General features: G+C 31.2%; 2 protein-coding genes across 3 annotated transcripts in view; one reads left to right on the top strand and one right to left on the bottom strand.

Annotated features, from left to right (window-relative positions):
- The window catches only part of LOC119605611 (transcription factor cwo), a 28,636-nt gene extending 22,761 nt beyond the window's left edge, over positions 1 to 5,875 (top strand). The window contains exons 2-4 of one of the 2 annotated variants that reach the window (XM_037958820.1): positions 793 to 916; positions 1,823 to 2,144; positions 2,207 to 5,873. In XM_037958820.1, coding sequence (XP_037814748.1) covers positions 793 to 916; positions 1,823 to 2,144; positions 2,207 to 3,666 — 1,906 coding nt within the window. In that variant the 3' untranslated portion in view covers positions 3,667 to 5,873. Of the gene's footprint in view, positions 1 to 792; positions 917 to 1,822; positions 2,145 to 2,206 lie in introns of both variants that reach the window. The other variant, XM_037958821.1, reaches the window with a different exon arrangement.
- A 3,738-nt stretch (positions 5,876 to 9,613) lies between these two features.
- LOC119605596 (ras guanine nucleotide exchange factor P) lies at positions 9,614 to 13,817 on the bottom strand. Its single transcript, XM_037958803.1, has 7 exons — positions 11,679 to 13,817; positions 10,916 to 11,615; positions 10,695 to 10,848; positions 10,515 to 10,639; positions 10,285 to 10,387; positions 9,888 to 10,204; positions 9,614 to 9,823 (listed from the first exon to the last, which is right to left on the bottom strand). The coding sequence occupies exons 1-7, from the start codon at positions 13,498 to 13,500 to the stop codon at positions 9,706 to 9,708; spliced, it is 3,339 nt and encodes a 1,112-aa protein (XP_037814731.1). The 5' UTR covers positions 13,501 to 13,817; the 3' UTR covers positions 9,614 to 9,705.
- Between the last annotated feature and the right edge of the window lie 64 nt (positions 13,818 to 13,881).

The following is a 13,881-nucleotide window of genomic DNA, read 5'->3' on the forward strand; positions in this document are numbered from 1 at the left end:
CGGGTATGTTTTAATTTTTTTTTCAAAAAACTACAATATTTTATTGAATTAATTCATAAACTAAGAAAACAATTTTCTGGCCTTTAGACAATAAATATAATAAAATATATAGACTGAGCTAGAGGCAACTAATTTGATTTCTTAGCGATTTGGCACACACTTGTGGTGTATTAAAATTATTTTATAATATATATTTTTTTCGAATTCTTCTTTTTTTATTTCTAACACACCTCGAGCGGGGGTATGGTTCCAAAAAGGTATAAATGAAAAACTGAAAAACAAAATAACCCGAAGGGCTTAACGAACAACCCTTAACGGTGCTCCCTGATGTCAGTTCTTAGCACTCGTACACAAACCTATACATATCAATTGAGACATGAGGCTTCCACTAAGGCCCTGGTGTTAAAGCTGAGCCAAAATAAAAGAGAAATTATTGAAAGAATCAGTGTCTGTGTCTGTACAGAGTGTGTATAAGTGTGCATGTCTCCTGAGAGCGCCTTCTCCCCACCCGCAATGCCTTTTTTTTAAACATAAACAATATTTACTTTTATTTAGTTGTAGTTTTATTATTTAATCTAAATATTTAATTAAAATTTATTAATAAACTTGTTTGAAAAAGAATTTAAACTAAAGTATTTTTGTTCTTCCTTTATTTCTCTTTTTCCATAAACAACCAAATAAAAAACCAAATATCAAACCACTTCTTTCACTTCAAATCCAAATAAAAAAAAAACAAAATAAAATTCCAAACCAAACCAAAAAAAAACCAATCAATCCATTTATTATAAACAGTGAGGCAGCAGTATCCAGTTTTCCTTATTGTACAGAATCTAGTTTAAATTTTTCAACAAATGCCACCGCCTACAGCGAGGATGATGCAGAATATGCCACCGGAAGACGTAATAAAACCTCGAGGGTAAATATTTTTTATATAAAAACAAAAACGAACACACAAATTCTCTAATATTTAAGTTTGTTACATAAATATTTTAAACGCATTAAGTATGTCGGTTTTGAAATTAAAATTTTAAACACAACAAAAAGCACCATCACCTCTACACACTGGATCCAGGTTACAGGAGATCAATCGTTTTATTTTGGGAGAGGAACAACAACTTATACATAGACAAAAATGTTCTGCATCATCGCACCTTAATTAAATATTTTAAACCAACATACATTTATATTATAATAAATATTTTATTAAATAATAATATTAAAATATGTATTTATTTTTCATTAAACTAATATTTTGATGACTATGACTGACGTATGTATAGACTTAAAAGACGGATTAACATTAGACTGTATTATCACAATACCAATTTAAGAATTTCTATTAATTTTGAAGAAAATTTTTAAGGATTATGGGCCTTATGCATAATCATTTATAATTTTATTAAAAATTTGGTTAATAATTTTCAAAATTTTGAACTTGACTTTTGTTAGTATTTGATAAAAAGTTTAATTATTGCCCATAACTTGACTGTTGAGTCTTAATATGATAAAATGTCAACATAGAAGCTGAAAAACCCGACAAGTCCAAAAAAAAACTCTACAAAAAAACCTAAACACTAGACGTAGACATACTTTGGACCTAGCAAATTATGTATTTATATGTACTAATACATTAGTTTAAGAGGTAATTGGTACTTAAATAAGTTATAACTTTTAATTTAGTTCTAACCATTAATTAGTATAAATATACATACATATTTGAATTTTTAATTAATTTTATTTTATTTTTCTTCTTTTCTTTCCATCTTTGCTCCTTCTTCCACTTTCGTTTTCATAATCATTTTCATAAAATTTCATTCATTAGCAAGATCCGTTGTCACATCGTATTATTGAAAAGAGACGACGAGATCGGATGAATTCATGTTTGGCCGATTTGTCACGCCTAATCCCACCGCAATATCAACGTAAAGGGCGTGGTCGTATTGAAAAAACTGAAATCATTGAAATGGCCATACGTCATCTGAAACATTTACAAAGTGAATGCCTGCAGAAGGACAATGAATATCGTATGGGCTATACGGATTGTATGAAAGAGGCGGCAAAATTTCTATACGATAGTCAAATGCAAGAATTCTGCTATCGTCTATTGGCACGCCTACAGGAACATTGTGATGAGATCATGAAAAGTAGGTTTTTTTTAGAAATGGTATAATAAAAGAATTTATAACAATTGTATTTAATTTTTCAGATGATTGTTTCCGTAATCGTGGCGGTTGTCATGCGTCCGATAATGTAAGTGCTTCTAGTGGTAGTCCACATCAAACGTTTCATCCGGTGCCACCCTTATGCCAATTACGTGATATGTTGGGTACTTCCGACATTGAGCACAGTAACGATCACAATGATGTAAAAGATCTCAGTTTTCGCAATCACATTAATCAATTGCAGCGCAATGTTAATGTCACCCAAATGGATACGAATGCCAATGATGGTCATGGCATTGCCAGTGTAACTAATAATACAAACAATAACATTTCTAGTAATTCTACTACAACGGCTTCGACAGTTACTGCTAATAATCCCACAAGTTCGTCAACAACGTCTGGTAATTTGAGTGTTAGTTCAGCGGCACAGCAGCAACCACAACAACAGCCTCATCAAGCTCCCGTTATTACCTCAACTGCTCCAGCTTCCCTGCATCATCACACAGACTCTAGTAATCATGATTTCGATTCTTCCCGAGAGCCCATACTACACACTGATACTTCAAATATGCATTCACCACCCCCGCGCGATACACTACTCTCCAGCCATCATCATCATCACCATCATCTCAATAATACACATGCTCACTTGGGCCATCACCAGGACAGCATGCTGCAGGGACGTTTACGCAATTACTCCGAGTCATCGCATGATATTGAGCACAACAATAACTACAAGTACAAAAATCACATTAAGGAACGTTTCAATCATGAACTGCACGACGAGGAGACATCCAGTGAACACGGTCCTGCCCCGCCTTTATTGCAAAGCGAAAATTCACATGCCCATTCCGAACATTCTAAGGATGGCACTGAGCCCGAGATTGCACCCATTATTGCCAAAAAACGTAAATTGGCTGAAGCTGCCAGCAGTCACAATGACAGCACTACCGATGATGCAGATGTACGTGTCGCTCCCTCCTCAAGAACCAACAACATCAACCTGTTGAATTCAGTGACCAGAGATGAGAAGCCCTTTGGACCTTTTAGTGACATTAAAACTGAGGCCTCCACCGGTCCGCTCATACACAATAAAACCCATTTAAGTGCTCCCACCAGTACCACCGCCCCACTGCCGGCTCGTAGCTTTGCTGTGCCCATCTTTGCTCTACACAGCCAAGGCACCTATTATGTGCCCCTCAATGTGGACTACAATGTACTGATACCCTTCCTCAATGGTGTCGATTTATTGGAAAAGAATTTTACCTCAATGCCTGTGGTGCATCCCATTAATATTAATGTCAACTTCATGCCCACCACCTCAGCTTCTCTCTTGGCTGTGGCTGCAGCAGCAGTGGCGGCCGGTAAGCAACAGCAGCAACAACAACAACAGCAATCGTCCACAGTACTAAATGGTTCTGTGGCCACAGCAGCCGCCAATGCAGTGGCTGCGGTAGCTAAAGCCAAATTTGAAGCCATAACAAATGTTGCAAACGGTTGGTGAATAAAATATTTAAATGCATTATTTTTTCTTATAGAGAAAATAAAAAAATCATAACTCAACAAATTGAATACGAATTTCAATTCAATTTTATTCATATTTTCACTGGAAAAAGCCACACCATCACCAACTACTGGGCTGGGCAGCTTCTCCAAATAATATCGAAAATTGAATTGAATTTTTTTTTTTTACAAAAAACTACCACAACAAACTAATATTATTAGTAACACTAAATAGAAAAACATGAAAATGAAATGGAACTACCTCAGAATGCTGTGAAAATAATCATATAATGGTTTTTTATAGCTAGAATCTAAAAAGGAAGGTACATATTGTATGTATTTGAAACACACAAACAAAAAAAACTCTAAAATATTCAATTATACTCTAACTCCTTACTACAATGGGCGTTAATATGCCATTGCAAAATCGCTTGGTAGACCATATTTTGCAATTGTAGCGAAGTATAATAAAATGATTTAAAAACTATTTTTATCTCTTTTTCATCATGTTTTTGATGTGGTTCTATAAAATACAATTAAAATATGGCTACTAAAAAGATTCATTCATATGGTCCGTTCGATTGATTTTGAGATATTGCTAAAACTAGAATTTGTCACTTTTGAATAAAAAGAAAAATTGATAAATTTTTGTTTTTGATGACATGTTTATAAACATTGTTGCGGACACTTTGCTTCTTAAAGCTCTAAGTTGCAATATAACGTTTTAAAGAGATTTTTTTTGATTGATCAATTAAAAACGTTAAGAAAAATCCTCCTGTAAGTTTGGCATTTATCAAAGTAAATTAATAAAGTAGCGACACGAGTTGTTGTACAACAAACGTCTACAAAAACCACAGGCAATTTGTTTTTGTTCGAAATACTCACTTGTCAAAATTTGTTTACAAAAATGAACCAATAATTAATGGAAAATATGGCATTATTGTTGTACTTTCCAAAAATATGTTGTTATTTATATTAAAAGTCACAGAGTTTTCTTTATTTTTTAAAAATTAGAACATTTTTAAAAATATTATACACTTAAAATACACTTTTTCACATTAAATACAACAAATTACTCAGAAATTTGTACAAAAGCAAGCGTTAAAATGAAAACAAATATGGCAACATAAACATTTTTGACAAGTAAGTCCACAAATAGCAAGTTTAAAAAAAATAGTCAGCTGTTCAAATGAGTTTACTTTATAAATTTACTTTGGCATTAATGACGTTTTTAAACATGGCGGCATAAACATAAAGCTATCACAATGTTTCTGTTTAAATTATTATTGATTGATCAATAATCTATTGCTATTTTAACACGTTAGAAGATCCTAAAAGTGACAGTTGCAAAGTTAAAGGCGCTTTTAATTTACACCATTTTGAAAACGGTGCTAAAGCTAAAACACGAGCGTAGGCCGGATCTACTATGTGCAAGTTTTTAGAAAATGTTTTTAAATATTCGTTTAGATTTTCTAAGAATACGACTGAAATTAACTTTAAGCTGGAAAAAAACTTTCAAAATTTTAATAGCGTTTACACAAATACAAATATTTTTATAAAAGAAAAGAAAAAAATGTTTCAATAAAACCACCGATTTTGTTTATTTATTCAATAAAACTAAAGATTTGGCATTTAGTGTAAACGCTGTTAAAATGTTAATGTTTTTCTAAATATGGCAAATAATTTAATTAAATAATTACTAATTCTCTAAAGAAATGTATTTAAAAAAAGAATTAAACAAATTCGGCTGGGCCGAATCTAATAATACCCTCTACCTATTTACAATGTGAAATATATTTAAGTTTTAAGCAAAATTTTAAAATTTAAGTAGCTAAACCTAGATTATTTGTCAAGTTTAACAGTTTTCTTTTATATTAAAACGTTTTTTCGCTGTTTGGTTTATTTATTTAGCTAGAATGTTGGTTCAAACTGTTTTCAAATCTGTGGATCCAACAAGACTGATTAAAAATAAATAGAAATTTGCCAAATGGTGCAGACATTATAGTAGGTAAAGGGTATTTTGTAATCCAAAAAGATTGAAAAAATGTTGAAGATTTCAAATATCAACTATATAATTGAAATTTTAATAAAATTCAATATTAATTAATTAAACATAAGCTATAAGTTTTTTTTGTTATAAAAAAATGTTCAATAAATTAGTTTATGCTTTGTACCTGTTTAAAAAAAAAAGTACTATTTAAAATAATACTTTTTGTTATAATTTATATAAAATAAAAAAATTTTGAAAAAAATAAAATTGGTGTTATTAAAAATTTATTTATATTATGCATTCCTTAAAAGCATATAAAATATTTAAATATGGCCAAAAACTGTATAAACAAATATCTAATTAAAATAAACTATAAAATTAATTAAATAAAAATAACTAACAGCACAAATATGTTTTGTTTTTTTTTTATTTATGGTATTTTACGTAACTACTTTTAAATATTGAATATTATTAAAATTTCATTAAAATTTATTAAAAAAAAATTTTTTATCAAACATTTGTAAATAATTTTTGTTACAAAAACCTCTATATTTACACTGAAAGAAATAAAAACAACATAAACTTTATATAGATGTTATTAAATGTTGTAATTGTTAAAAAGTAAAAAAAATAATCCAGCAGTTTTATTAGTGTCTAAAATTTAAACAAATTAAATCTTTATAAAAGATTATAAATTAAAATAAAAACAATAACTAAAAAAAGAAAAACTTAAGAAAATTACTAGTCATAAACTGCGTTATTAACCCTGTTTATTTCTTATTTTTTTTTAATTGTGTTTAATAATATTTTTTCAAATTTATAGTTATTTAAAATATTTTAAAAATCTTAAAAAAAACAAAATTTTTACTACATCTGTACGTAAATATAACAAATTGTTTCGTTTCTTCGTTAAGTTTGTCTTATTTGTTGTAAGCTTTAAGTTAATTACAAAAATTTCTTAATTTTATATTTAATAAAAACTATTAAAACTATACTTTAAATACTACTCTAACTACTATTATTAAATTTATAAATTACTTTTTTTTCTATTATATTATTATTATTCTCATAAGCTATTTTTTAAGTAAATCTTTTTTTAAATTTTAGTTACAATACTATAAAAATCGTTAAGTTTAGTTAGATTATCCAATAAAAAAGAATATTATTTTTAACAAAAACTGTATTGTATTTTAATAATAGTTAAATAATTAAAAGAAATCAACAAAAAAAAATAATAAAAAAAACTTTATATTGAATGTTAAAAAAATTGGTGGTTTTGCTTTAAAGATGAGTTTAAAGGTGATGTATACGTTTTTATTATTCTTATTTAAATATTTGCTTTATTTCCTTCCAAAATTGGATATTTCAAAACCCGATAAAATATTCCTTAAATCACTGTTTCATTAAGAGCGGATTTTTGAGATGGTAATCAAATGCTGCCAATTAATAATCATATTAGTTAATCTAAAAATAAATTTAATCTTATGTTAATCCCCTTTGATGTTTTTGAGTACAAGATTAAACTTCGCAGTGTTGCCATACAAAAGAACAGAAAACGTCACTGTTTGTTATCAAAACAATGCATATTTTATAAAAAAGAAAAAAGTCGAAAAGTCGGAAAAAGTCGAAAATAGTCGAAAATTTTAAAAAAGTGGAAAAGAGGTCCAAAACTCTAAAATAGTCGGAAAAACTCGAAAAAAGTAAAAAAAAAGTCGAAATAAGTCGAAAATAGTCAAAAAGTCGTAAAAAATCGAAAAGTCGGAAAAAGTCGAAAAGTCGAAAAAAGTCGGAAAAAGTCGAAAAAAGTCGAAAAAAGTCGGAAAAAGTCGAAAAGTCGGAAAAAGTCGAAAAGTCGACCATTTATAAAATATTAAAAGTCGAAAAGTCGACTTTTAAATAAATGAAAAAGGTCGAAAAGTCGAAAAATCGACTTTTCATAACATGGAAAAAGTCGAAAGGTCGAAAGGTCGAAAAGTCGACTTTTAACTAAATGCAAAAAGTCGAAAAGTCGACTTTTCGTTTCAACTATAGAACCCTAGTTTAAACCACCTCCATTGGGCGCTTAAACTTGCAAACAAAATTAACTAAATGAGTACTTAAAAACATCTTTCGAGGATTCATTTTAATTTAATCGCTAATCTTTCACCTAAAGATTGGCCGTAAATATAAAAAGGTCTTATCAAAGTTCTTTCAATTTTCCAATTCCGCAATATTTGATGAGCTGGATTAAAGGATGAAAAGGGTCTTTTTAAGGTTTTCATATACCCTTCACTATAGAGTGTTTAAGAAACTGTCAATATGTATTTTATTACATAAAAATACCAGTTGGTAAACAAAAATGTACCAGAAAGTCCACTTTTATGACTATTCATTCAATCAGAACGCTGTAGGTTAAATTCTGTTGGTTTTTCTTGGAGGACGGACCTTTAAGAACAACATTCATGCGGCAAACTAAAACCGCTGTATTGATGGCGTCTCTATGAATGTCGTTCAAAGCTGCTGTATACGATTTACAATCCAAGGGATCCTGTAGATATATATCTTCGTCTGCTCTCCTCATGTACACGAACATGCCTCGGGAGAGCATTCAACTGTGTAATGTTAAAGTTGGGATGACTTCTCCGGTGTCATCTGAGAAGGAACTGTTTATTAATCTTGACATTATTTTCCTTGACTGGGAGGACCTTCGTAAAGGAGGTAAACAGGCTTTCAAAGATGACTGTATGTAATATAACTTCCACACCTTGTGAAGGTGTGGGAAATTTATAGAGATAAAAGTAAAACAGTAGGTGGATAGGACACTTGTTCAACTCCAGGGGTTTTTGAATACTTGTCTCTAAACTCAATGAACTACTGACGATCACTCATATAATTCACCATCTATCTCTTACAGTTGTTGGGCATGGTTGACAGCAGGATATCCTTGAATATTGTGGTATGGCTGACTGTATCGAAGGTCTTCGATAAGTCCAACGCCACTAGGAGTGTCCTATAACAAAGCCTCTGCTGATTTAAACTAAGTGGTTATGGCAGCTTCGGTAATTTTAGTTTGTAGCCCAGGCGTTTTCCCTATAAAGTTTGAAGCAAAATAACATTAGGTGGCTAATACGATCCAATTTATTGCAGCAAAGTGTTCAACAATTATTAAATTTATGTGTGAATAAGTGATTTTTTTTAATTTGTTAATATCCTTAAACATTTTTTTAACCCCCCGCCATAACGAAAAAAATAAAACAATTTTAATTTTTATACATCAAAAAATGAACTTCATTAAGAATATATTTTTTGAATTTTTATTAATAAGATTTAAATCACTACATTTAAATGTAATATGGTTTTAAATAGTATTTGAGTTTAATTAGGTTTTATTTATTTATTTTTTTTTTTGTTAATTTTTTTTTTTTTAGATTTTTTGCTTCTTTAATTGAAGTTGCAAAGTATTTGGTAAAAATTACTACAATATTTAATACTAATTTAGTGAATACAATAAATTGTATTTGAACAAAAAGTATTAAAATATCTAGATTAAACAAAATCATATAATTATGATAAAACAAAAAACTAATCAGTAATAAAAGAAGTAAAATTAAATTAAATGTTTAATTATAAAAAAAATATGTATGTATATAGGAAGTGGTAGAAAATATCAACAAAAACAAAAAGAAATTCGATAAAGAGTTCTAAAGAGTTAAAGTAAAAGGGGGTTAATAAAAATTTACAAAATGTTGTAGTTAGTATAAAGGCAGTTTATAAATAAGATATAACATTACATTATAGGACTGACCTAATATTTTGTATAAATATCTCAGTTATAAACTGCTTTAATAGTGAAGTAAAGGGGAAAGTTTTTAGAGTTTCAAATGGTTTGTTATAAGATAATACAAAATACTATAAATTAGTAGTAATTTTGTTAATATTTTTATAAAAAAAACCTGTCTAGGAAGAAAACAGGTTGTAGTTAAAAAAAAAAGAATAGTGAGATGAGAGATTTAAAGTTTAAAGGAATAAAGAAATATAGAAACAAATATTATTATTATTGTATAGTATAAATTAATTGCGACGATTACGTCTGCGGCTAGAACCGGCATAGGCAGAGGTATTCTGTTGTTGTTGCTGGGGATGCTGGCCACTATATAGATTATCGAGGAACTCATGTAAGGACGCCTCACTAAAAGGTTAATTAGAATCATTAGAAATGTAGAATATACAGAAGAATTAATTTGTATTATTACCTGGTTGGTATATTATCACGTTTAAATTTACCACCCATTCCACCTGGTCCGGGATATTGAGATCCTGCATGCTGTTGCTGATGATGCTGTTGTTGTTGTTGCTGGGCCTGTTGTTTCTGTTGTTGCTGCTGTTGTTGTTGCTGCTGCTGAGCACCTCGAACAATACGATACTGTACCATATGTGAATTGGGTTCTAAATGCGCCAATGCTCCTTTTTGACAATTGGCCCATTCGGTGATGTCATAGACTTTACCCTCCATTAAAGCCAAATATTTCCAACGTAAACCCAACATACTAGTTTCAGCCCAAATGTCACCCTATAAGCATAAGGATAAGAAAACAGTTTATCAATATTATGTGAAATGCCGTAAAGAAACAAGTCAGGAAAGCTACTTACTTCTCTGGCCGAGTGACGTATTTTACAAGATGCACATTCACGAGCAGCGTAGTGTGCGCGATCTGTTATTTTACGTGGATGACGTAAACCGCATGTACTACATCTGCAATTGATTAAAAAATATAAAATATTGTTTTACTCTGAGAAGTTTAACTTTTTATACGAGAACTTCGACAATAACAATTTTTAAATCGAATCGAAACATAAATACTTTGTTGTCCTTTTTTTACCTAATAGTGTTGGCTGCTTCTGTAATTTTAGTTTGTAGCTGTGATAACAAATCATGCAGTTCGGTCCAAGCTTTTTCAGCATGTAAAGCCTCCGCTAAACTCTGATCATAGGCAAGGCGATTTTCCTTAAAAAATAATTTGTTAGAAAAAACACTGCAACAATTCAATTAAAATCATTACCGGTTCACCAATTAATTCAAATGCTCTTTGTAAAACTTTAAAAGCTTCTTCGGCCCCAGCTTGTTTATTCTTATCGGGATGTACTAATACGGCAATTTTCTTATAATGTTTACGTATTTGCTCTTGTGAACTATTCGGCGGTACCCCCAAAATACTATAAAAACAAATTAATAAACAATAATATTAATACTTATTAATTATTTAGAAAATAAACCTCTAACCTATAAGCATCCTTTCCTTTGCAATTTAATAACTGATACATAGCTTCCTCACCAGTTGCCGGTAGACGTCCAGTTTTTATCGCTTCGCTATTGGCTTCCGGTGGTTTTTTCTTATAGAATCTTCTCCAAAATGCCCATTTCGATGTTTTCGAAAATTTTGCATCAAACTTTCGACAATAGTTCTTAAACCAAATACCCGGCTTATTCGAATTTTGCTTTAGATCCTTATGTAATTGTTTTGCATACATTTTACCGCATTCATAAGCATATAGTAGACGCTCATAAAGTATACTACAACCGAGTACAACAATGTCATAGACCAAATAGAATAGCCAAGTCAATATCTTAAGAGTGTATGTATACCAGGCTTGAAGAAAACGTTTTGCCAATTCATAGTTACGATTGTTACCGGCGCCATTAGCATACGATGAATTATTCAACGATGAGGAGGCTCCATATGAGCTATTGTTACGACGTTTCGTCGACGAATAGGAATACGATGCATTTGAGTTGTTTTGATAACGAGACCTTTGTTGACCTGCTGCTGATGATGAGTTGCCAGAATTTGAGGATTTTGTAGGTTTACGAGCGTAAGTATTGGTTGTGGAATTGTAAACATTTGTAGATTGTGTTGAGTTATTGGGAGCGCTGCTGCCGCTGCTTTTGGATGTGCCACGTTGTTCGCTATTGTAGTTTTTAGCTGAAAATGGGAAATATATATTAATCGTTTATAAATTTAAATTCATGAAAAAGTAATCCTTACCTCCACCATTATTTTGAATATCTGAATTTTTATTTGAACGTTGTTTTTTCGACTGTTGATTATCATTGTTGATGTTGTTGCTGCTATTGCCATTATTAATATTAAATGTATTGTTTTTGGAATTATTAATTAAATTCTTTTGTATTGTTGTCGCTGATTTATTTGATGATATACCAATATTGTTGTTGCTGCCATTTAAAGTACTAGTGTTGGCATTTGAACGTTTTTGATTATTATTATTTAATTTATTATTTATCATTTGTTGTTGCTGCTGATTTTCTTTATTTTCATGTGTTGGAGATTTTTTTGAAGATGTACGTGTTACTGTTGAATCGTCTCCCAAGCGACGTAAATTAATTGAAGAATTATTTGCATTATTGGAATCGTTTTTGGACGATTTCTGTTGACTGCGTTGATTTGTTAAATTTGGAGCTGTAGTTGATGTTGGGTTAGCACTTGCTGTCATTGAAAAATTGTTGAGATTATTTTGTTGGGGATTTTGAGTTTGATTATTGAATTTACTTAAAACATCCGAGTATGTCATACGCATTGGTTTTACTTCGGCCACAATTCGTTTTTTAGGTGCCTCTTGACGTGGTATTTCAGTTTTAATGGTTGATGATGGAAGTAGTGTTGCAGCAGTAGCCGAGGAGGAGGACGTAATGGTTTGATTTATATTCTCTTGGGAAATGGAGGGATTCAGGTTTAACTGTGGCTGCTGTTGTTGTATGGCAATATGGGCATTATTAAGAGTCTTTTCTAAAGTTGCTTCCTTGCTGTTGCCACTAATATTGTTGTTATTTAGTGACAATTCTGGACTTGCTATAGTGTGAGTAAGATTTTCTAATTGTTCTTGATTACTTGCACAATTTTCAAATTGTGTAAATAATGGTGCTGCAACAGGGTGATTGCCACCAGTCCAATTTTTACTATTATTGGGCATATTATGAATAATCACGTTTGTAGTTTCAGTATTGGTTACTTGATTCGTTTCACTATGGCTGATGTCTTCTGTTGCGGTCATTGTCGGCGGATTAGTGGTGGGCCCTAGCAAAAGTATTGGCGGCATTTCAGCTGTTGGCAGTTGGGTAAAGGTATTGCTTGAAAATAACTCATAACTGTTAAACACTGGAGTACTTGCTGAGTTCGCAGAACCAGTTATTTGACTTTGAGATTGCTGCTGTTGTAGAGGAGCGGTACCAGCTGCTCCTCCCTGAGGATTGACATGATGAAAAGTAGTTGGTTGCCCCTGATTATATTGCGTCATGGGGTTAAAAGAAGTTTCACCTTTCAATGGAATTATACCATTTTCTGGACAATGATAAATTTTCAAAAAGTTTCCATTTCCAACCCTTAAAACAGAATAGGTTTCCTGTGGGCTAGTAGATGAGGGCACCTGTGTTGGGGGCACTGCAGCAGCTGCGGCAGCGTAAGCTGCCTGAGCTTGTATATTGAAAAGAAAATCATTAAATTGTTGTTGCTGTTGTTGAGGAGCAGGTGCTGGTGTTGGTTGGGGTGGTGGTTGCATAAAAGTTGCACCACCCATCAATGGATTTGACCAATGTACAAATTGTGTTGGCGGTGCTGTTATAGTTGTTGCAGCAACTGTCGGATTCTGTGCCGCTTGCTGTTGTAGTACGGCAGTCTGTTGTTGTAATCCTATGTTGCTGTTAGTGCTAATAAACGATTGTTGCTGCAAAGGCATATGAAGTTGTTGCTGCTGCTGCAATTGAGGGGGAGAAGGTAAATTTGGATTTAACCCATGTCCAAAAAATTCTGTTCTTCCAGTTGGGCCATCATTGTGAGATGATGGCGTTGACATTACAAGTTTAGTTTACGTGGTGATCTGATTTTGATGGCCAAATACAATTAATATACTTTTTTCAGCCTTTTCCCTTAGCATGTATTCTTCTTAATACACAAGTTTCTTTTGCTTGATAAATTTTCTTAATTCTAATTTTTTATTATTTTGCTTTAATCAAATTACATATATCACGTTTGTCCATAATATTACAATAGTCTTTAGATGTACTTGTAACTGATGTATAAATTTTCCCGAAAATTTTCAATTTAATAATTAAATTTAATGAATTATTGTTGAAAAAATTAGTTTTTGCTTCAAAAACGCCACTTGGTACGAAAAATAATAATAAAGAGAAAATGTCAAATAGTTTAAACTGAAGTTGGCTGCAGATTATTTGAT

This window comes from Lucilia sericata, unplaced genomic scaffold, assembly GCF_015586225.1.
Source record: "Lucilia sericata isolate MDLA Ls3-8-SP2 unplaced genomic scaffold, ASM1558622v1 Contig000500F_arrow, whole genome shotgun sequence".
NCBI lineage: Eukaryota > Metazoa > Arthropoda > Insecta > Diptera > Calliphoridae > Lucilia > Lucilia sericata.